The sequence below is a fragment of the Oncorhynchus tshawytscha genome, linkage group LG33 (genome assembly GCF_018296145.1).
Source record: "Oncorhynchus tshawytscha isolate Ot180627B linkage group LG33, Otsh_v2.0, whole genome shotgun sequence".
Lineage (NCBI taxonomy): Eukaryota > Metazoa > Chordata > Actinopteri > Salmoniformes > Salmonidae > Oncorhynchus > Oncorhynchus tshawytscha.
In genome coordinates, this window is record NC_056461.1 from 9,454,806 (window position 1) to 9,479,479 (window position 24,674).

The window sequence follows — 24,674 nt, forward strand, 5'->3', positions numbered from 1 at the left end:
AGACCACTGCAAAATACATTTTCTGGTTTAACAGAACATTTTTGTTTAAACTACTGACAATTCACAGTGAAATTGTGGAGGATCCGTGTTGGTCTGGGAGTGCTTCAGCCAGGCTGGAATCAGGATTTGTTTTTGTGGCGGACTCATGAATCAAGCCAGGTATGCTGTTATCCTGGAGGAACTTGCTTGCTTCTGCTCTGACAATGTTCCCCAACAAACCCAGGCTGCTTGAATTTTTGCGCCCAGGAGTTACCTAGTCACCCAACATTGTGAGACTGGTGGAGAACATGCCAAGACACATGAAGCTGTGATTGAAAATCATGGTTATACCACCAAATCTTGATTTCTGAACTCTTCCTAAATTAAACCATTGTTTAAAAATGAATATGAACTTATTTTCTTTGCATTATTTAAGGTCTGACAACACTGTCATTTTTACCAGTTGTAATTTTCTGCAAATAAATGCTCTAAATCACATTTTTATTTGGGAGAAATGTCAGTTGATAGAACTAAACATTTTTCATTTTACCCAAACATACCTATAAATAATAAAATCAGAGAAACTGATCATTTTGAGGTGGGCTCTTAATTTTGTCCAGAGCTGTAGATGTTCATTAAGTCCAGTAGACATGAGGGCTTTAACCCCAGAAATGCTCACCTCAGAAAGCCCCTTGCATTAGGAAGAGCAGGATGCCACTGGACTGAGGGGAGATGCATGTAGACCATGTCACCTTCCTCCAGCCATAGAGACAATGCATTAGTTATATATATATCATTTTCACTACCATTGTTTTGTTCCCTATTCCAGGTAAAATGGTCATTGTGGTATAGGTAAACACCCATCCATTATGGAGATCTGTAATCCCTGGCAGTGAACCTGAAGTATTAGACTTACTCGTGCTGTGAAGATACCTGCATCTGAAGAGAAGCAAGGAGAAGTGAGCACAGTCCATCTCATAGACACTGACTAATGTTAACTGTAGCTAGATTCAGTGTGTAGATTAATTTGGTCACTGGTCAGTTTATTCATTACCTGTGTTTGGTATGTAGGCTGTGCAAATGTTGGTGGTGACTTTTGTTGTAGACCAGGGAGGTTTTGGTATTGAGGGGTCCTACGACTCCATCAGTCAAAACAGCGGAGAAGGACGCATTTAGTCTGTTAGTGAATTCAAAGATTCATTTAAAATTCCTTATATGAAGCAAACCAGACTGCACCATACATTTTTTACAAGACGCAGGCCTCCTAATTGTCCCTAGAATTTCTAAGCAAACAGCTGGAGGCAGGGCTTTCTCCTATAGAGCTCAATTTTTATGGAATGGTCTGCCTACCCATGTGAGAGACACAGACTTGGTCTCAACCTTTAAGTCTTTACTGAAGACTCATCTCTTCAGTGGGTCATATGATTGAGTGTAGTCTGGCCCAGGAGTGGGAAGGTGAACGGAAAGGCTCTGGAGCAACGAACCGCCCTTGCTGTCTCTGCCTGGCCGGTTCCCCTCTTTCCACTGGGATTCTCTGCCTCTAACCCTATTACAGGGGCTGAGTCACTGGCTTACTGGGGCTCTCTCATGCCGTCCCTGGAAGGGGTGCGTCACCTGAGTGGGTTGATTCACTGATGTGGTCATCCTGTCTGGGTTGGCGCCCCCCCCTTGGGTTGTGCCATGGCGGAGATCTTTGTGGGCTATACTCGGCCCTGTCTCAGGATGGTAAGTTGGTGGTTGAAGATATCCCTCTAGTGGTGTGGGGGCTGTGCTTTGGCAAAGTGGGTGGGGTTATATCCTTCCTGTTTGGCCCTGTCCGGGGGTGTCCTCGGATGGGTCCACAGTGTCTCCTGACCCCTCCTGTCTCAGCCTCCAGTATTTATGCTGCAGTAGTTTATGTGTCGGGGGGCTAGGGTCAGTTTGTTATATCTGGAGTACTTCTCCTGTCCTATTCGGTTTCCTGTGTGAATCTAAGTGTGCGTTCTCTAATTCTCTCTTTTTTTCTCTCTCGGAGGACCTGAGCCCTAGGACCATGCCCCAGGATTACCTGACATGATGACTCCTTGCTGTCCCCAGTCCATCTGACCGTGCTGCTGCTCCAGTTTCAACTGTTCTGCCTTATTATTATACGACCATGCTGGTCATTTATGAACATTTGAACATCTTGGCCATGTTCTGTTATAATCTCCACCCGGCACAGCCAGAAGAGGACTGGCCACCCCACATAGCCTGGTTCCTCTCTAGGTTTCTTCCTAGGTTTTGGCCTTTCTAGGGAGTTTTTCCTAGCCACCGTGCTTCTACACCTGCATTGCTTGCTGTTTGGGGTTTTAGGCTGGGTTTCTGTACAGCACTTTGAGATATCAGCTGATGTACGAAGGGCTATATAAATAAATTTGATTTGATTTGATTTTTTTGTAATTTTTTTATGGATAGCCAGGGGCACACATTATTTACAAATGAAGCATGTGTGTTTAGTCCTCCAGATCAGAGGCAGTAGTGATTACTGCATGAACTGCACCATTTCCCCGTCCTGCTAAGCATTCAAAATGTAATGAGTACTTTTGGGTGTTAAGGAAAATGTATGGAGTAAAAAGTACATTATTTTCTTTAGGAATGTAATGAAGTAAAGTAAATATAAATAGTAAATTACAGATACCCCAAAAAACAACTGACATAATACTTTAAGTATTTTTACTTAATTATTTTGCTAGTTTATGGCTTTAATGATGTCCCATGTTTGACTGCTTTTAGTGTCTTAAAACTATTTGTCCCATGTTTGACTGCTTTTAGTGTCTTAAAACTATTTGATTTGAGTGGTCTTTGTATCTGTATTTTATATTGTCAACTATTGTATCATTTGTGGAATGAAACTTTGTTTATCTAACTCTTTTTCAAATGTTTTTTAATAGAATACCTGTTCTACAAACCAGATTGAACCCTATTGAATGGTAATCCCCAACACATTTGAGCTATGTTCTCTCCTCCCCTCACTCACTTCTCCCCTTCTCTCCTCCTGTCTCGCCCTCCTCTGCTTTCAAATGATGCTTGAAAATATGTTGTCTTTTCATTTTTATACAGATGAGTAGAAGAACAAGGACAAGAACAACAAACACATCAGAAAGATGATTTCATTTGAGCACTTTGTCCAGCATCATTATTGGTAACCCTGGACAAGTGCTATAGAGCAGTTTACTTTGGGCTAGAAGATAAAGCATGCTGCAGGACTAAAATAAGAGCTAGCCTTGACCTAGTAGGCTACTGCTGTTACCAGTTCTTGGCCAGTTACAAGTTTACCTGTACGTTTTTGTCATAAATAAGAGTTTGCGTTTTTTCTTTGAGGTGAATCCAAAATAATCATCAATTCCAATATTGCCAGCTACACAAGTAGTGAATAGCAGAAGGAAGCAATGAATTCACCTCACTGACTTGGGGTAAAATTGAATTTTTTGCATTTGACCTAAAAAGCCCGCGCTGTCGTTTGAAAATGCAGGATTGGTCCAACCAAATATCCAAACTAGCCAATATAACAGCCGTAAATCAAGTTGATTTTTGAAACTTTATATGATGGTCCAATTGCAAAAAGAGAAAAGATTGATTGACACATCATCAGTTTGAAATACACCCAATTGGGTTTAAAGGAAGGCGGGCTCATGCAGGGGCCTATATTATCGTGAATCAGCGATGTTCTTCAATTTTTTTTGTCAGTTAACCGTTGGAAGTTGTTGAGCCAAGGTAGCCTAGCTAGCCAACTGTCGAACGCATTTTTGTTAAACATTAATTAGCTACAGATCTTACTTATAATCAACATGGTAAGTTTTCTGTCAGGAAGATGAGTGACAAACAAAACAATTTTGGTCAAATTATCTAATGGTAGCCAACTTAGCTAACATTGGCAATTAAAAATTTTTGGGGGGGACATTGGCTACCTAGCTAGCTAACTTAATATGATCTACCTCGTAACTAACAATTCAACAATGATGTAATAGCTAGCTAAGTAACATAAACATAAATATGCTAGCTTTTACACATTTGTCTGAAGAGCTAGCAAATTGTGTCAAGTGTTATTTCTCCACAGCGTGAGTGCATCTCTATCCACGTTGGTCAGGCCGGTGTTCAGATCGGGAATGCCTGCTGGGAACTGTACTGCTTGGAACATGGGATCCAGCCCGATGGGCAGATGCCCAGTGACAAAACCATCGGCGGAGGGGATGACTCCTTCAACACTTTCTTCAGCGAGACCGGGGCGGGAAAACATGTCCCTCGTGCTGTGTTTGTGGACCTCGAACCAACTGTTGTTGGTAATGATGACCATTTGCTAAAATATTGACATGACTAAGATGTTTTACATTTATTTTTCAAAATCCCCACTGAGCTGAGTTCTGATTTTTTTCATAGATGAGGTTCGCACCGGGACTTACCGTCAGTTGTTCCACCCGGAGCAGCTCATCACCGGTAAAGAGGATGCCGCCAACAACTATGCTCGTGGCCACTACACCATTGGCAAGGAGATCGTCGACCTGGTGCTGGACCGAGTTCGCAAGCTGGTTAGTAACAGCTTGCGAACTCATAGCGATGTTTTTCCAACGGCTAGTTATGTAACTTTACTTGCAAGCTACTTGAACAGGTTTGTAGACCAGTGAGGCCAGTCAGTCCCTAATCTAGTGTCTTGCACAGGTCAGTTTTTTGGGATCTGCACCCCCGCGCCGTTCACTGATTTTCCACATCAGAGACTAATTGTTGGACTTTAAAAATACTGTTAAAACACCACCAAATCATCTTCAAGTTAAAAAACAAAACAATTGGTATAATAGAAAGATATGTGATTGTAAGCAAGGTTTGACATGAGTATGTCTTAGCCAAATATTATCTGTTTGGGCTTGCAGTCTACAAATTGTTTGCAATTACGTTCTGGCCCGCTGACCATCAGATCAAGAAAAAATTGGCCTGAGGTGGAATCTAGTTGATCATTGGTTAGAGGGTGCAAAAGGTGCCTACATTTATTTAGTAGGCTATTAGCTGCTAGCATTAGCGTTTACCAGCCGCACAGGTTTAAGATTTTATATGGCCTGTGTGTAGTGTAAATGAACAAAAGCCGGAATTAATGTAATAATTATCAGATATTTAACTAGATTGTTGTAAACAAATACCTGCTTGCATTTTTGCAGGCTGTGTATCCATCTCCTGGGTTGTCCTCAATGACTCCAAAATCCTTCCAAACTGGGGAATTTCATTATCATAATCTTTCTTTTTATTTCTCCTGTTACATTAGCCAATTTTGCGTGATCTAGGATTCAGGGAAAATAAACATAGCAATGTATTGTCGAGTGGCAGAAGGGAACATAAGCTCTGCGCTTGGACAAATTAGGAATGTTTCAGCACTACACAAATAGGCCTACGAATGGACAGTTCCCTGCTCCACTCTCACTGCGTGGCTTGTATTCTAGGCCTGGCTATGTCAGCCTCACTGCTCAAGTAGCCTAATGGAATTTGCACCACAATTAAAACTTAAGCTCCTGTGGTTGTAAAAAACAAGTATTATCTTTACTTAAAAAGTTTGTGTCCCGCAATATAATTGTTCTGAACTGTGGGCTGAAAGAACGTTTTATTTCTCACCAGCTGATTTTTTTTGCGTCAACCGCAGCGAACCGTGAGTATCCAACACGATGCAGGGCTCTACCCTTACCCCTTGTATTCTCCCCCCCCCCAGTCGGACCAGTGCACTGGGCTTCAGGGCTTCCTGATCTTCCACAGCTTTGGTGGTGGAACCGGCTCCGGTTTTGCCTCTCTGCTCATGGAGAGACTGTCTGTGGACTATGGCAAGAAGTCCAAACTGGAGTTTGCCATATACCCCGCCCCTCAGGTATTTCTAAGGTTTAGTTGCTCACATTAATATTTGGAAGATTTCCACGTCAGCAAAATTAGTACTGTACTTTGTCATTGTACTCAATACTTGTGTTTGATTAATATGTACATTTTCATTATGTGTAACCTAAAGATGACTGTTCTACCTCTTGTGTATGTGTTCAGGTGTCCACAGCAGTGGTGGAGCCCTACAACTCTATCCTGACCACCCACACCACCCTGGAACACTCAGACTGTGCCTTCATGGTCGACAACGAGGCCATCTACGACATCTGCCGTCGTAACCTGGATATCGAGCGCCCCACTTATACTAACCTCAACAGGCTCATTGGCCAGATCGTCTCCTCCATCACAGCTTCGCTGCGTTTCGATGGAGCCCTCAATGTGGACCTGACTGAGTTCCAGACCAACCTGGTGCCATACCCCCGTATCCACTTCCCCCTGGTCACCTACGCACCTGTCATCTCTGCTGAGAAGGCCTACCACGAGATGCTTTCTGTGGCAGAGATCACCAATGCTTGCTTCGAGCCAGCCAACCAGATGGTGAAGTGTGACCCTCGCCATGGCAAGTACATGGCCTGCTGCATGCTGTATCGTGGGGATGTGGTGCCTAAGGATGTCAATGCTGCCATCGCCACCATCAAGACCAAACGCACTATCCAGTTTGTTGACTGGTGCCCCACCGGCTTCAAGGTAAACATATAATGGGTTTATTCATTCAGTGATCTATCTTCCTAAACCTTTTCAAGTACAATTGGTTAGTCAGATTATTATACTTTTTTGTTTTGTTCTTGTGCCCTGTAGGTAGGCATCAACTACCAGCCACCCACGGTGGTGCCAGGTGGAGATCTTGCCAAGGTCCAGAGAGCCGTTTGCATGTTGAGCAACACCACAGCCATCGCTGAGGCCTGGGCTCGGCTCGACCACAAGTTTGATCTGATGTACGCCAAGCGTGCCTTTGTACACTGGTATGTGGGAGAGGGTATGGAGGAGGGGGAGTTCTCTGAGGCCAGAGAAGATCTGGCTGCCCTGGAGAAGGACTACGAGGAAGTGGGAGTGGATTCGGTGGAGGGAGAGGCTGAGGAAGGAGAGGAGTACTGAATCCTGACCTGATTGAAAAATGTTTTACTGTTGATTGGTAATTTTAATAAAAGTTCTGTTTTCAGTCCATTCTCCTGTGGATTTTTCCCCACATGATTTGCATGTAAGCAGGAAAATATACCTTATTTTTTCACAGTTAAGTTGTTCAATTAACAATTTCTGCACAGAATATATAACTCACTATGTCCAATTGATAGAACAAATGGAGCTTACTGGGACATTAGGCAGAGCACACAAGTATCAGTTAAAAATATATATTGATTAAAAGGAAAATGGGTAAATCAACCAGTCTGCTAGTCTTGTTTCAAGATCATTGTAAATTCCTGTGGAGTATAAAACAGGTGTACAGTACCAGAGGGGGCTTTTGAAAAGGCCTTGTTTGAAGATTTGTAGATCATGTTTAATATGAATAACCAAAGTCTAAGATTAACAGGCTTAGGAGATCTTATATGTTTTGTTCAATGAGATAATAGCAGTCATTTAACATTACCTTGATGAGTTATGAAGCCTTTAGGTACTTTTTTTTATAACAAATTCTTCAACATTCAAAAAAAGTGACATTAGCTGATGCAGATTACCTCGGGGGAAAAAAAGATCTAAGTCTGTTTAACAAAGACCTTATTTTCGGTATTTATCTAAAAACGCCATTTATTTTCTTAAGGCTTTGTCCAACAAACCATGGAGTTGGTGCCTACAAAAATACGCCATTACTATTCTCACGATTGCGAATGTACCTATAGGAGCAAAGCAGTAAGTGTTCCATCAGTCTGCTGTGATTTGTTGAATCAATGCAACTAGCATTACAAATACATTCCATTGCATAAGCCACATAAATTGTCATAATTTAAAGGGGAATGGAAACACTGATTTAGAATATCAGCTAACTAAATCATCATATTGGCATTGTTGCATCACTGGCAGGAGAGAACATTTTGGAACTCCCCAAAAATGGTTGAATTTCCCAAGTAGCTCTGAGTCTGAGAATGAGTTTATTACAGAGAATTAAATAATGTTAGGGAGTTAATAAACCTACTGAAACCGTTCATATTTGAGCCGCTCGTTGCCCCTGATCAAAGAGTTTGTTGTCGTGGCAGTAACACATATGCCGCTTGAAACACCTCAGCTAGGAGGTCGGCGTAGGCAAACAAACTGGTGTGAGGGGAAGCTGCCAGATAATGGCTAGGGTATGAGTGTGTTTCTTAAGTTTTCTTTATTTCACCTTTATTTAACCAGGCCGGCCAGTCGAGAACAAGTTGTCATTTACAACTGCAACCTGGCCAAGATAAAGCGAAGAACTGCAACAAAAACAACACAGTTACACATCAACAAACGTACAGTCAATAACACAATAGAAAAATCTATGTACAGTGTGTGCAAATGTAGAAGATTAGGGAGGTAAGGCAATAAATAGGCCATAGAGATGAAAATAATTACAATTTAGCATTAACACTGGAGTGATATATGTGCAGATGATGATGTGCAAGTAGAGATACTGGGGTGCAAAAGAGCAAAAAGATAAATAACAATATGGGGATGAGGTAGTTGGGTGGGCTATTTACAGATTGGCTGTGTAAAGGTACAGTGATCGGTAAACTGCTCTGATAGCTGATGCACAAAGTTAAAGGAGATATAAGTCTCCAGCTTTAGTGGTTGTTGCAATTCGTTTCAGTCATTGGCAGCAGAGAACTGTAAGGATTGGCGGCCAAAGGAGGTGTTGATTTAGGGGATGACCAGTGAAATATACCTGCTGGAGTGCTTGCTATGGGTGGGTGTTGCTAAGGTGACCAGTGAGCTGAGACTAGGCAGGGCTTTACCGAGCAAAGACTTATCGATGACCTGGAACCAGTGGGTTTGGCGATGAATATGTAGCGAGGGCCAGCCAACGAGAGCAAACAGGTCGCAGTGGTGGGTAGTATATGGGGCTTTGGTGACAAAACGGATGGCACTGTGATAGACGACAGAGTATGAGTGTGTGTGTTGTAGAGATGGCAGCGATACAGCAGAAAATCCCAGCGGATGTTGGCTGTATTACATCCAGTCAGAGGTTCAAATCACATGTTATTGGTCACATACACATGGTTAGCAGATGTTATTGGTCACATACACATGGTTAGCAGATGTTATTGGTCACATACACATGGTTAGCAGATGTTAATGCGAGTGTTGCGACACGCTTGTGCTTCTAGTTCCGACAGTGCAGTAATATCTAACAATTTATCTAACAAATTCACAACGACTACCTTATACACACAAATGTAAAGGGATGAATAAGAATATGTACATATAAATATATGGATGAGCGATGGCCATGCGGCATAGGCAAGATACAGTAGATGGTATAGAATACAGTATATACATATGAGATGAGTAATGTAGGATATGTAGACATTATTAAAGTGGTGTTATTTTAAAGTGACTAGTGATACCTTTATTAAATCTATTATTAAATGTATTATAGTAGCAAGAGATTTGAGTCTGTATGTTAGCAGCAGCCACTCTATGTTAGTGATGGCTGTTAGTGATGGCTGTTTATCAGTCTGGCCTTGAGATAGAAGCTGTTTTTCAGTCTCTCGGTCCCAGCTTTGTGGATAGGGGAGCGCTCCCTCTGCAGTCCACGATCATCTCCTTTGTTTTGTTGATTTTGAGTGAAAGGTTATTTTCCTGACACCTCTCTCGTCGTCGTTGTTGGTAATCAAGCCTACCACTGTAGTGTCGTCTGCAATCTTGATGATTGAGTTGGAGGCGTGCATGGCCACGCAGTCATGGGTGAACAGGGAGTACAGGAGAGGGCTGAGAACACACCCGGGCCCCGAGCTTAATGACAGTTTGGAGCGTACTATGATGTTAAATGCTGAGCTGTAGTCAATGAACAGCCTTCTTACATAGGTATTCGTCTTGTCCAGATGGTATAGGCTCCTGTCAGTCTGTCTGGATGGCAATGTATTTCTTGGACTTGCCACTAATTCTTATCAAGGACTTCCTTGCAGATGTATTTTTTATATATAAAGAAATAAAATAAAATTTTAAAAATACACAACATTAAAAAAAATATATATATATATTTTGTTTTAATTTTTTTAAATTTTGAACACAACAAATACAAAATAATAGGTTACTCGACCAGTCAGCAGCCGAGATACCAGTTAAATAATTTGTCAAATTTAGCTTGATTATAAATTGTTTAAGGTTTAATATCAGTAGTGGGTAGGTGTTTATCATCAGCGCTGTTTGGCGCGTTAGTAACACTTGTAACGTTTGATTAAACGACCCGAGTCCGAATCGCAGACAGTATCATGATTCATGAAATCTCATTCTAACCAATAATGGGGCGTGCTCATTATAAATACATTGTGATTTAGTTTCGGATTCAGGCGAACTTTTCTCATGCTTTTGTTTGCAGAGCGTACATGCTGGCAGTTTATCGCCAGTTTACCCTATGGGTACAAGAGAGAATTGGACGAGGTGTACGGTATCTCATCCCTGCGTGTGTCGTTTCTTCCATAAGGCGCGCATAGCCAGAAGCAAAGCCATTGAATAAACGTTTGAATAAAATAAGTTAATTTAGTAAATCTAGCCTAAAGACATAGACCTAATGCCTACATAGACCTAATGCCTGCACCTTATGTAAAAATAGTATTTGTTAGCTTGTCCACTATAACAGGTTCAAGCGTAACCAGATACACTTGTTTTGAAGATAAAACTACTTTCAGTGCACACTAATCAAAGTAGACTTTAATAATATATGCCATTTAGCAGACGCCTTTATCCAAAGCGAACTGGGTAGATGGTAGTGGAAACAGATCATAGAAACAGGATTACAATTTTGATATCATGGATGGTCAGTCCTTGCATCTATAGCTCTGTCTATGCATTTGACAGAGCTTACATTTCTCCAGACCCATCCCTCAGCTTTTTACCGAAAGAGGAGTAGGGAGACACGTTGTTATTGTTTCTACTGCGGATTGCTACTTTATGAAGTTAAGATGCAGATTAAATACACACCAAAATACATTACAGATACTATTAAAATGTCCCAGCACTCAGACAGTTAGTACACAGCATCAAGCACAGCAGACAATCAATCAAATATTTTTTTTTACATATATATTCTTTTACAAAAGCCCATTTTACATCAACATTATAGAGGGTGCAACAGTTCAACGCCTCAGGAGTAAATGTCAGTTGGCTTTTCATAGCTGAGCATTCAAAGGTTGGAAGAGAGTTGAAACAGCAGGACCGGGACAAGGTTGTACATCCATAGAAAAGGGTTTTTAAAAAGAAAAAATCTACGGAAAAACTATTCCACTCTGATTCCCTTTATGAATGGGTGTATCTTTGAATTGGCTGTTGAATGGCATGCTCCTTTCCCATTTTCAGAACGCCATCCCGGTACCCCAAAGTGATCGATAGTGTATCTTGGCTCGCACTGTGATGATTGTGATTCTGAGCTCTCAGGTTCATACAGGGAGTTAGGGTCTTCACTGATCTCACTCTCCGTCAGCTCCATCTGTGGCGTATAGGGGTTGTATACTGATGGTCGTGAGCGTAATCTATCTGGGCCCGAGCTCTTTAGTGATGTGGACCACTTCTCCACCCACAGCACAGGAACACTCAGGCACCCAAGTGTCAGTTTGGCATGCTGTTCTAACTGTTCTTTCCTGTTAGTAGAAAACAATTGAGACATCTATTAGGCTATAGTTATATTCAAGAATCACTGCAGATACTTGAAATAAACAATAGCCTTAGAAATAACATGGATTTGCATGTACCTCCTCTGCCTCCTACACAGTCTCCTCCAGGATGAAAACCGTTTCAGGGATGAAGATGGCATCCTGAAAACAAACAAACGTTTTGTTAAGACAACTGAACGCAAATATATTAGTTGGCATTAACAAGCTACCTGTCTTGTATGCTTTGTCAACGCGCACGCACACACACGCACACACACACGCACGCACGCACACACACACACACACACCTTCCTATAATTGTGAGGACCTTGACACAAGACCTTCAGATGAGGACCCTAATTTCTGATAAAATTGGGAACAAACAGACACCTCATTTCAGCCCAAAGTGGTCCCATAAACCCAGATAGCAATTCAAAACCTGAAAAACTGGTTAAAGTTCAGCTTCTATCCCAGTTCTATCTGCCTGTTAAATCATTCTTTAAAAACATAACTGAACCTTTTATTTTATAATCTTTCCACTGCATTTTATATTGACGTTCTTATGATATATTTGACTGTTTATGTGTATGTACCACAGGAGGTTGGTGGGACCTTAATTGGGGAGGACAGGCTCGTTGTAATGGCCGGAGTGAAATGAACGGAACGGTATCAAATACCTCAAACACATGGTTTCCAGATGTTTGATGCCATTTCATTCTCTCCGTTCCAGGCATTATTATGAGCCGTGCTCCCCTCAGCTGCCTCCACTGGTATGCACTTTCCTATATGTGAGAGAGCTCCTACAAGGAATTCCAATGCATGTATTACTTTTAATACCTGCAAATGGAAAATAAACTACTTGAACTCCTTATGAGTGTCTGCAGACGACTAGGCCGTTGCCATCTGACAAAAGGTGAAAGCATCACAGGAATATTCTGCAAATGTTGATGAAGCTGTAACTCAGTACACCCGAAACATGCAGTCTTTCCAAAAGACTCCCATGAAGTTATAGTGTGACGTTAAAGTAACATACTCAGAATCTACTGCACTTTGCTGTACTGTTTTTGATGTTTCCTCTGTTTAAACATTTCAACTCTTACAATAACACTGTTGAAATACCAGTAGTCTTTTAAAAAAAATGTAATGTCTTTCAGGGTGAAAAACTAATTGTACATGAATATATTGTAGTTTTCATAATAAAACATACTTGAAACAAGAAAAAAGCATGTTAATTGTCAAAACAATTTTGTTATCGATTTTACATTGCCAGGTTGACATTTGTCACAGGTTGACATTTGTCATGAATCTTGCCCTGGAGGCAGAACTGCGCGATTACTTCTAAATATGCCGGCTGCAAAGTCGATATTGGCTATATTGTAAACATTTACGGAAAATCATTTTGTTTTACGGTCTTAATTTAAGTTAAGGATTAGCAGTGTGATTAAGGTTAGGTTTAAAATCAGATTTTATTACTTTATGCCTGTGCCAGCTAGTGACCACTTTGAAGAACTGCCTCTAGGGCAAGATTCATGACAATAAATGCCAACCTGCCTCTCAGTCATCCTCTCCGTATCTTTACAAGGCTGCAGAACATGCAAGTTAGTGATGCCGGGGTTGTCTCATAACCCACAGTTCCCAGACGGGTGGGTGGCATGCAGGTTGAATAAAGAGAAAACAATACACTGTGTACAAAACATTAAGGACACCTGCTCTTTCCATGACAGACTGGCCAGGTTAATCCAGGTGAAAGCTAGGATCCCTTATTGATGTCACTTGTAGATCAAGGGGACAGGACAAGTTAAAGATGGATTTGTAAGCCTGGAGACAATTGAGACATGAATTGTGTGTGTGCGCAATTCAGAGGGTGAATGGGCAAGACAAAATATTTAAGTGCCTTTGAACAGGGTATGCTAGTAGATTATTGCCAGTTTATATTCAGAAATAAAACTTCACCAAACACATTCAAATTAATAAAAAAATCAAATAAAACAATTTTCCCATCTCAAGAGGTTCAATAAAATAAATACTATAATAAGTGCCAAATAAAGTAACGGTTGCCCATAACAGGGTTTTATATTAAATCATGCATACATTCCTTGTGACAGGGGGAATGGAAGCGTGTTGCGTGCAACAGGAAGTGGCAATTGAATGCAAGCTTAACCCAAAAAATGAAATTGCAATTGTCTATGGGTAACAGGGTTAACGTGTTACGCTCGACACACTGTTTTCCACCACAAAAATAAAACAAATTTTTTAAAAAAGAGCAGGACCAGATCACAAGCTCAACAATGACCTGCATTTTGGAGATATGCCTAAAAAGCTTTTCATCTTTTACAACTCATCTGTGTGAACTTCATCACATGCTAGCCTTTTACTGGCTGCGGAGAGCCTGTTATTTTCTGTTCTCCATGGCCTGAGTGCTGCCCCCAAATACGGCCACCCCTGCTTGGACTCGGAGTGCCCCCCGCCTTGATGGAGGCCTCCTTGTGCACCTGTTAACCTGAAACAAGCTTTGTGCACCTGGTCCGCCCGCTTTTATCCGCTCAGAGACTAAGTCCCCAACCCAACCTCCACAGCCCAAGTGCTGCCCCCTACTCTGAGTGCCCCTCACCTTGGGGAATGCCTCCTCGTGCACCTGGTGGCCTTTTAACTTCCACAGCGAGTCCCAACCTGACTCCCAGTCCCATCAGAGGATGGGCCCGGGAGGATGGGCAACCACCACCTAGTCCCCTACCTATCCAGAGCCCAATGTCAATGTCTTATGCCTTCTACACACCTGCCTGGGCTCTCTCACACTGTGGCTGGCCCCTGGCCGCTGGCCCTTCTCCGTGCACCTGGTAACCCGTAAGTAAAAAAGGAGGATGGTGGAGGAAGACGCTTCTGTCCCTGACAAAAGCTTGGATCGAGGGCTGACTTTTAATAGATCGCAGCGAGTGAGCTGCTCTGCTACGTATGAAACCCTGACCCAGAATCAGGTCGTCTACAAATGATTTAGCACCAGGTTCCCCACAAACATGCGGTGTGCATCATGAGAGGGGCAGCAACTCATCCGGCTACACCTCAACCCTGTCACGAACGGCTCTACTCGCCTGCCAAAAGAGGCTATCTCATGTCTCTTCACAGTGTCAGACTAGAGTCAAGCTCAACAGGGTCTTCTTTCCCTGCTGATTCCGTCAAGCCCGTTCCCTTGGCTGTGGTTTTGCTAGATACAATGGGGCAAAAAAGTATTTAGTCAGCCACCAATTGTGCAAGTTCTCCCACTTCAAAAAGATGAGAGAGGCCTGTAATTTTCATCATAGGTACACTTCAACTATGACAGACAAAATTAGAAGAAAAAAATCCAGAAAATCACATTGTAGGATTTTTAATGAATTTATTTGCAAATTATGGTGGAAAATAAGTATTTGGTCAACAACAAAAGTTTATCTCAATACTTTGTTATATACCCTTTGTTGGCAATGACAGAGGTCAAACGTTTTCTGTAAGTCTTCACAAGGTTTTCACACACTGTTGCTGGTATTTTGGCCCATTCCTCCATGCAGATCTCCTCTAGAGCAGTGATGTTTTACGGCTGTTGCTGGGCAACACGGACTTTCAACTCCCTCCAAAGATTTTCTATGGGGTTGAGATCTGGAGACTGGCTAGGCCACTCCAGGACCTTGAAATGCTTCTTACGAAGCCACTCCTTCGTTGCCCGGGCGGTGTGTTTGGGATCATTGTCATGCTGAAAGACCCAGCCACGTTTCCTCTTCAATGCCCTTGCTGATGACCATACATATGACATTCTCCCAATCTTCTTCTGGATCATCCAAATGCTCTCTAGCAAACTTCAGACGGGCCTGGACATGTACTGGCTTAAGCAGGGGGACACGTCTGGCACTGCAGGATTTGAGTCCCTGGCGGCGTAGTGTGTTACTGATGGTAGGCTTTGTTACTTTGGTCCCAGCTCTCTGCAGGTCATTCATTAGGTCCCTCCGTGTGGTTCTGGGATTTTTGCTCACCGTTCTTGTGATCATTTTGACCCCACAGGGTGAGATCTTGCGTGGAGCCCCAGATCGAGGGACATTATCAGTGGTCTTGTATGTCTTCCATTTCCTAATAATTGCTCTCACAGTTGATTTCTTCAAACCAAGCTGCTTACCTATTGCAGATTCAGTCTTCCCAGCCTGGTGCAGGTCTACAATTTTGTTTCTGGTGTCCTTTGACAGCTCTTTGGTCTTGGCCATAGTGGAGTTTGGAGTGTGACTGTTTGAGATTGTGAACAGGTGTCTTTTATACTGATAACAAGTTCAAACAGGTGCCATTAATACAGGTAACGAGTGGAGGACAGAGGAGCTTCTTAAAGAAGAAGTTACAGGTCTGTGAGAGCCAGAAATCTTGCTTGTTTGTAGGTGACCAAATACTTATTTTCCACCATCCATAATTTGCAAATAAATTCATTAAAAATCCTACAATGTGATTTTCTGGATTTTTTCCCCCATTTTGTCTGTCATAGTTGAAGTGTACCTATGATGAAAATTACAGGCCTCTCTCATCTTTTTAAGTGAGAGAACTTGCACAATTGGTGGCTGACTAAATAATTTTTTGCCCCACTGTAGTAGGTAGGGACAGTGGGAATCTCGTTCATCCATTCATGCGCGTCACTAATTAGATGATGAAGCATTTGGCTACCTCAAGAGACTCTTAATTATGTCCCGCCGTCTACCCCCATCTTCATCAAATTTCCTCACGTTGACATGAGGGGGTCACAGCCACCCCGAAGGTGGTTTGAGTGCGACCGCGATGGGTAGCATGCTACAGTCAGATATCATCAAATTGACATCCATTTGAGTCACGCCCGGTGTTATCATCAGAAGCTGTTCTGTCTTACAAACTGGACATCAGTTTCCGCTACTAACCTTCTGCGGACGTTAACTGGGTTTTTACACCCAATCGACATCAAGTTCCAGCGCAATACTTATAGGCTTGAGAACCAAATACCAATCGACAGGTGGGTACACTCCTTTCAATTTCATCAAGTTGACATTCAGTGATCCGTGCCCAGTGGGAACCCAGGCTTCTTCCGTTCGTTTTATGGTTCCGCAGCAAATCCATGGGAGTGGATGGTACTACCCACATCAGATGTAGGCCTCCCACCCCAGACAAGCTGGAGATACCTCTCCCCACTTCGTAGGGCATGAGCCAGATCCATGCAATGCCCTGTCACTGCGGGGCCAATGGGTTTAGTCTCCGCCTCAAGTCTAGTGAGCGTAGAGGAGACCTCCCCCCTAAAATGTGTGGGGCCAGCGAGTGCCGTAGCTGGGCACATCCGCGAGAAGGGCCCGGCGCATCTCCAGAGTTGCCGCTACCAATTGCAGGACCCAACCCCTCACCGGTCCGCCAGCGGACACCACCCTGACCAACCCCCGCACGCAGCCCCTTGTGAGAACACAGAGGAGAGACAGCAAGATGGGCTGCACAACAAATTTCCAATGGTGGCAAGAGGAGGGCGATGGAGCAACTGTTCCCCCAGCCGCAGATCAAGCCCAGCCCCACTTCGCACCCGAGCCCGACCCAGCCCTTAGATCCAATCCTTATCCCGAAGTTACGGATCATTTTTGCCAACTTCCCTTACCTACATTGTTATAACATGCCAGAGGCTGTTCACCTTGGAGACCTGCTGTGGATATCGGTACAGCCCGGTGTGAGATTTACACCTACTCCCTCGGATTTTCAAGGGCCAGTGAGAGATCACCGGACGACGCCAAAACCGCAATGTTTTCAATGGCTTGGGCCTTACTCTCGGGGTGAACCCATTCCAGGCCGCCCTGCCCTTCACAAAGAAAAGAGAACTCTCCCCGGGGCTCCCGCCAACTTCTCTGGGATTGGTCGCGTTACCGCACTGGAGGCCTCGCGGCGCCCGTCTCAGCCAGTCCGTGTACATTCGGAACCTTGTTTGAAGTCAGTAGGTCACATGACCTAGGAGCTATTGACATTTTTAAATATTAATGTAAAAACGTGTGAGATGAAAATGGACAAACTAAAGTGTGTGCAATGTGTAGGCCCACCGAGTGTACATTCTGAACCTTGTTTGAAGTCAGTAGGGCACATGACCAAAGAGCTATTGAAATTTGAAAATGTAAATAAATCATTTTAAAAGGGCGAGATGTAAATCGACACAAAAAAAGTGTGTGCAATGTGTGTCTATGCCATCGGGTTAGCTAGAAGCAGTTTTGAAAGTTGTAGGAGTAATGGTTAAAGAGCTATTGCAATGAGAAAACTTTGATTTGTCACTATGTTGACGGTCCCTAACTGCGTAAGGAAAACTACAGGGGAATATCCTTGAATATCCAACCTGAATCTGTCTTTACCTCGGTGATTCGGGTTGGAGATGCAGGTAGGAAACCGGTGCAGTGTTTACTTCATGCTATTATCTTGGCTGAGCTACTATGTCAACATCTCAGAAGAGATAAGGTAAGGTCTTGTCTTTTAGTTTAGCAAGTTGCTTGTAATTAGCTGGATGGCTATAGAGTGGTGCAGTGCAGAACAATTTGTTGGATGCGTATGACAGCTCTTTGAATGGCAAGAATAGGACTGTGTTCTGAACGGAGAATTCAGCGCTTCAGGGGAGGGGAATGGGCAGGGTATATGCAAATTAAATACTTAGTGTTTTCTACAGTTATGGAAGTTGTTCAAATGTGCTCTTTGAGTATTTCTTCAGTAGTTTTCCTCAAGGAGAAACCCACCCCTCCCTCCCCCACTTCTATGTCAAAGATAATAAAATGTAAACACTTTGGTAAATACTACAGTCAGCAAAACACGATAGTGATTACTATAGTATATACTCGTCTTTTTTTGCTGCAGCATTTACTGTATACTATAGTAAACTGTAAATACTGCAGTATACTACAGTAAAGTCAGCAAAAACAATACAGCGAATACTATAGTATTCCTACCATAGTATACACTATAATATTTTTTCAAATTCATTGAGTTACTGGAGACAAGCTGAAACACGTCTGTATCAAGAGGTGTACGTAATACTCTTAAACGAGCAAAGTGGAACAAAGATGACTTCATTCCCCTTCCAGAAGATGAAAATAAACGTCATACTCATCTCAGGGGTGTGGAAGATGATGCAATACAACAACAAAAAGTTCCTGTTCTTCTCACAGACCGTACAGCATCCTCTATTGACATGCTCATACTACATAGGAGCCAGGTGGGAGTTCCCAAAGAAAACCCTCTTTGCCAGACTGTCGTCCAACACACCCATCAGGGGATCTGACTTCCTACGGCAATTTATCTCTGTCTGCGGAGTGGAATATCCCGAGTGCCTCAGGTCAACTAAACGTAGAAAACAGATGATGAATTCACGAGATCACAAAATGGACCCAGTCGCTAAGTTTATGGGTCATGATATTCGTGTCCCCCATGAATATTATAGGCTATCTGAGAACACCATGCAGCTTGCCAAAGTTAGCAAATTGCTGATAGCAAGCAATAGAAAAGGGACCACATGCATACTAAAGCAAGTCTTTGGATCAGATCGACTTAGATACAGATGAAGACTCTAGAAGGCAGGATCAGCGAGTGTTGTTCAGAACTCACTCAGTCCGGTAAATTGGTGACGGTAGATTGGCTGCTTTCGTAAAGCAAGGGGAACGCTGTATTGTCGTTACTTGCTAATATGTGAATTTGTTGTTACCGTTATGTATGTGCCATCTTTTTGTGTTTTTCAGGCAAGCCTGAGAAAGAACTGAAAAAATGCACTACAGAGTCAAGACAGAGCCACCAGAAAGAGCCCCAATAATACTTGGACGCAGGATCAGAGAACAGCGAGGGTTGTTCAGAACTCAGTCAGTCTGGTAAGTTGGAGAGGGTAGACTTTGAGGCTGCTTCCCTGACATGAAGCCCAACCCCCTCCCCCAATTGTGTTGGAACATCATGTTTATTTGTTTTAATCTTTTTATTTGTTTGCGATTAGGTTTTGAAGAGAATGACTCCTCAACCCAAGAGGCCCTGGAGCAGCTGTGAGAAAGCTTAGACTGTGAGCAGAAAAAAGCAGACGGGTCACCAGGAGCACAGAGCCTGTTTCGGGTTACCAGATTCACAGAGCCTGTTTCAAATTCCCGCTCCTATAGACGTCTTAGTAATTCCAGGGAGTAAGCTATAGACTCTCAGGCCCAGGGAGAGGGCCGGCAGGTGGGCAGGGAGTGTAGGCCTAGAGGCCAGGAGTCAGAGGTCACCAGGTCAATGGGGGCCTGCCTGGAGGTCAGGAAGGCCCCAGGGAAAAGGCTCAAGTGAATAGGTGTGTGAGTGACCTATTGAAATTAGAATGTATACAAAATTCATGTAAAATTGTGTGAGATGAAAATGGACAAGCTAAAGGGTGTGCAATGTGTAGGCCCACTGAGTGTACATTCTGAACCTTGTTTGAAGTCCGTAGGTCACATGACCAAGGAGCTATTGAATTCAAATGTAAAATCCCCCAATTGCCCCCCAGCAAAATGTGCCTACATTTAGGCTTTTGTTTATGTGTATTTCACTCTGTTGAGGTATACATTGGAGAATAATGCTTGTATGGATGTCAACCCCAATACATGTTGACGTCATCAATCAACTGCATTACAGTTAAAAACTACTTTGACCACCGATTTCTATATGCTAGCTATGCTACCAGCTTATACGAATGGGAGTTAGCATTTCGCAGTCACATTTCTTAACCTGAAAAGGGACAGCTTCCAAATGTTATGCAACGAAACCAGCCAAATATATCCATTTCGGATTTTCGGATCACATTCTGGGACTGTTAAAATCCATAAATAATTATGGATTTGACAAAAATCCACTTTCCTAGATCAGATTGGTTGAATGTGCGCCAATCCAGCGTCCTTGCATTCCATTGACCTCTTTACAGCATTTACCTCCCCGATCTCTTCCCAGTTAGTTCAACTCATTTTCGCGTCTTTGAAATTCCTACATGAGGTACCATAAATGTGATTTTTGTTTGTGACATTGTTCTGAAAGCCTTGCTTTACAGTTCTCCATGTGTTGTCAACCAATCATGTCAATGCAGTGCAAAACAGAGCCATCGCATTGTTATAAAATGCAAAATATGGGAGGAGCAAGGCGATTTGGCCTCTGCAATTGCGCCACAACCTCTGTACAGAGCCACATTTTCAGATGAAGCATAAACTAGCGCTCTGCAGCGCTAGCTTGACCTGCAATAAAGTTAGAGAAACAAGTTGAGGAAAACGTAACTAAACAAAACATGTTGTAATATCACCTGAAGCAACATAATTATCCTGACTCGAATGACAGGATCATATTTTGCAATCACCCAGAATAAATGCGATCTCTGACAAGAGACTCCTCCATTTTGCGTTGAAATATATTCATGCCGCGTTCAAAACAACTGGGGAATTCGAAAAAAAAGCAAGCTCCTACATGGGAATTGGATTTGAAGGGTCATCCAACTCGGAATTCCAACTATTTCCAACCTGAAGATCACTGACGTCGTATTTTTCCGAGTTCACGCGGCACGAGTGTCCGAGTTGGAAGACCGTTCAAATCGATTTTTCCCAGTCGGAGCTCGTTTATTTCAGAGTTCCCAGTTGTTCTGAACGCGGAATATGTTTTGTCTGTTCATTCGCGGGGCTCGGTGAAGACGTTAGGCGTAACGAAATGCTTCATACGTTGCATGATGTGAACGGAGCACGTCACACAGACAGAGAGACAGACGCAACCAATCGGGTTGAAACAAAGGCGGGGCTCATTCTGGGGTATATATATATCATTGTGAATCGACGTATATTTTCGAAACAATTGGGCAGTTGACCGTTTGAAATTATATAGTCAAGACCGACGTTTCTTAGCAAGCAATAATAACTGCAGGTCATACTTTCTAGAATCGAAATGGTACGTTTTATGTCGAGAGTAACTTTAGTGGCTAGCTCAACGGACGAACTCATTTTGGTCTCGCTAACGTTAGCTGAATTCCCTTGCTTTAGCTAACATTAATTAGCCAGTCAATATAATGATTTCATTTCTACCCACAGCGTGAGTGCATCTCTATCCACGTTGGTCAGGCCGGTGTTCAGATCGGGAATGCCTGCTGGGAACTGTACTGCTTGGAACATGGGATCCAGCCCGATGGGCAGATGCCCAGTAACAAAACCATCGGCGGAGGGGATGACTCATGCAACACCTTCTTCAGCGAGACCGGGGCGGGAAAACATGTCCCCCGTGCTGTGTTTGTGGATCTCGAACCAACTGTTGTTGGTAAAGGACGAAAATAAAGTTGGTATTCAGATGTTAATCTATGTGACGTTAGATAAGCGAATGTAACTTGTATAAAAAAGGCCCGTTTAAGAAATCGCGCCTGAACTGTTTTCATAGATGAGGTTCGCACCGGGACTTACCGTCAGTTGTTCCACCCGGAGCAGCTCATCACCGGTAAAGAGGATGCCGCCAACAACTTCGCCCGAGGCCACTACACCATTGGCAAGGAGATCGTCGACCTGGTGCTGGACCGAGTTCGCAAGCTGGTTAGTAACGTTGTCTTTTTGTTACCCTGAACTGAAGCCGTCTGCTTTCAATTCCTAGTTGTGTAAGCTAGCTACTAGAGCTGCGTAGCAGCATTTTATTTTTTGGGGGGGAACAAATAGTTAGACTAACGTTAGCTTGTTGTATTGCATGGCCCTAATGATTACCAATTTTACGAGGAGAACGTGTGCGCTCAAGTTGAGAAATGTACTGTTGACTAATCACATTCCGTGCATATTTGCGCAACCGTGGAATTCAAACCGAGGCTGCAGTGAGAACTAGTGGGACTGTTGGCATCAATATTGGGCGGGAACTACTTTTCTATTCAAGCCTTGATTGAGATGACCCGATAGTATTGGAGAAAAGATGAGGGGGAAAAAACAGACCCCTCTGACGCTGTACGTTAAAATATGACGTGTCATGACGTAACGTACAGCACGCATAATTGCAACTCATTCTGTGTCGTATAGCCTCTCTCCACCAGGTGTAGCGCTTCTCTCTTTCAGATTTAAAAACAAGGAAAGGACAGGGTAAGGGGGGTACCTAGTGAATTGTACAACTGAATGCATACATTTTTGGGTCATCACTGCAAGCCAACATGACTCTCAAAAGCCGTGACAGCGGCTGTGTACTTCTGAAAAGATGAGCATGCTTTGATGTTTCTACAACAATACATTGTATTACTAATAAGACTCTCTTAACCAAAATATCACAGATGAGACTAATTGCACCTGACCCTTTAAGGGCGGTAGGTTACCGTGGTAGTGCTACTCAAGGCCATGTTTGTGCCTGTCAAGTGTGAGAAATGAGCGGGATTTGAAAATGGCCTTAACCAGTACTCCATATCCCTTTCTACCACTGCTAAAATCTGCTCCACTTACACAAAACAACTGCTCCATTCATTAAAATCATAATTTAACTAACACCCATCTCTTTTTGTGACTACCTGGACCTTCAAATTGGTTTTAAGTATTGAAACCAAACCATATGATTTTGAAAAGTATGAATTTGCAAATGCTAGTGATGTGCATGCACTGTGGAGCCCTGACCACCTGCCACAAAGCCTTCTTAGCCACAAATGGCAAATCAACCTGCGGCGGTTGTTAAACCTGTGCGGCCTGTCTGTTTCTCACCCCAGTCGGACCAGTGCACTGGGCTTCAGGGCTTCCTGATCTTCCACAGCTTTGGTGGTGGAACCGGCTCCGGTTTTGCCTCTCTGCTCATGGAGAGACTTTCAGTGGACTATGGCAAAAAATCCAAACTGGAATTTGCCATTTACCCTTCACCTCAGGTATGGCAGTGGTTTAATTTACTTGCTCACATTAATATTTGGTAGATTTCTACATTGGCAAAATCGTATTGGACTTAATTGTCCTGTACTCAATACTTTTCTTCTATATGGAGATGTTGATTATCAAACCGTGACACCAGATGACAGGTCTACCTCTTGTGTATGTGTTCAGGTGTCCACAGCAGTGGTGGAGCCCTACAACTCTATCCTGACCACCCACACCACCCTGGAACACTCAGACTGTGCCTTCATGGTCGACAACGAGGCCATTTATGACATTTGCAGTCGGAACCTGGACATTGAGCGCCCCACTTATACTAACCTCAACAGGCTCATTGGCCAGATCGTCTCCTCAATCACAGCTTCTCTGCGTTTCGATGGAGCCCTCAATGTGGACCTGACTGAGTTCCAGACCAACCTGGTGCCATACCCCCGTATCCACTTCCCCCTGGTCACCTACGCACCCATCATCTCTGCTGAGAAGGCCTACCACGAGATGCTTTCTGTGGCAGAGATCACCAATGCTTGCTTCGAGCCAGCCAACCAGATGGTGAAGTGTGACCCTCGCCATGGCAAGTACATGGCCTGCTGCATGCTGTATCGTGGGGATGTGGTGCCTAAGGATGTCAATGCTGCCATCGCCACCATCAAGACCAAACGCACTATCCAGTTTGTTGACTGGTGCCCCACCGGCTTCAAGGTAAACATATAATGGGTTTATTCATTCAGTGATCTATCTTCCTAAACCTTTTCAAGTACAATTGGTTAGTCAGATTATTATACTTTTTTGTTTTGTTCTTGTGCCCTGTAGGTAGGCATCAACTACCAGCCACCCACGGTGGTGCCAGGTGGAGATCTTGCCAAGGTCCAGAGAGCCGTTTGCATGTTGAGCAACACCACAGCCATCGCTGAGGCCTGGGCTCGGCTCGACCACAAGTTTGATCTGATGTACGCCAAGCGTGCCTTTGTGCACTGGTATGTGGGAGAGGGTATGGAGGAGGGGGAGTTCTCTGAGGCCAGAGAAGATCTGGCTGCCCTGGAGAAGGACTACGAGGAAGTGGGAGTGGATTCGGTGGAGGGAGAGGCTGAGGAAGGAGAGGAGTACTAAACCCTGACCTACTTACTGACCAATGTTTTACTGTCAATTTTAATAAAAGTTCTTTGGTCTATTCTCCTTTGTACCATCTGTTCTTAATGTTTGGTGTCTAGTAGGTGGCAACGAACAGACCACTGGGACATTAGGC

At 43.3% G+C, this 24,674-nt stretch overlaps 2 protein-coding genes across 4 annotated transcripts; both read left to right on the forward strand.

Annotated features, from left to right (window-relative positions):
* The first annotated feature begins 2,908 nt into the window (after positions 1-2,908).
* Positions 2,909-7,006, forward strand: LOC112230864 (tubulin alpha chain, testis-specific). 2 transcript variants are annotated; one of them, XM_024397199.2, is made up of 6 exons: positions 2,909-2,927; positions 4,055-4,277; positions 4,375-4,523; positions 5,687-5,839; positions 6,007-6,534; positions 6,646-7,006. In XM_024397199.2, the coding sequence occupies exons 1-6, from the start codon at positions 2,925-2,927 to the stop codon at positions 6,940-6,942; spliced, it is 1,353 nt and encodes a 450-aa protein (XP_024252967.1). In that variant the 5' UTR covers positions 2,909-2,924; the 3' UTR covers positions 6,943-7,006. The 2 variants fall into 2 exon arrangements, with proteins under 2 accessions (XP_024252967.1, XP_024252966.1); XM_024397198.2 differs by lacking the exon at positions 2,909-2,927 and adding an exon at positions 3,652-3,788.
* Positions 3,671-24,601, forward strand: LOC112230867 (tubulin alpha chain, testis-specific). 2 transcript variants are annotated; one of them, XM_042311560.1, is made up of 6 exons: positions 3,671-3,788; positions 21,653-21,875; positions 21,993-22,141; positions 23,278-23,430; positions 23,603-24,130; positions 24,242-24,601. In XM_042311560.1, exons 1-6 carry the CDS (start codon positions 3,786-3,788, stop codon positions 24,536-24,538), a joined length of 1,353 nt encoding a protein of 450 aa, XP_042167494.1. In that variant the 5' UTR covers positions 3,671-3,785; the 3' UTR covers positions 24,539-24,601. The 2 variants fall into 2 exon arrangements, with proteins under 2 accessions (XP_042167494.1, XP_024252968.1); XM_024397200.2 differs by lacking the exon at positions 3,671-3,788 and adding an exon at positions 21,354-21,512.
* Positions 24,602-24,674: the final 73 nt, after the last annotated feature.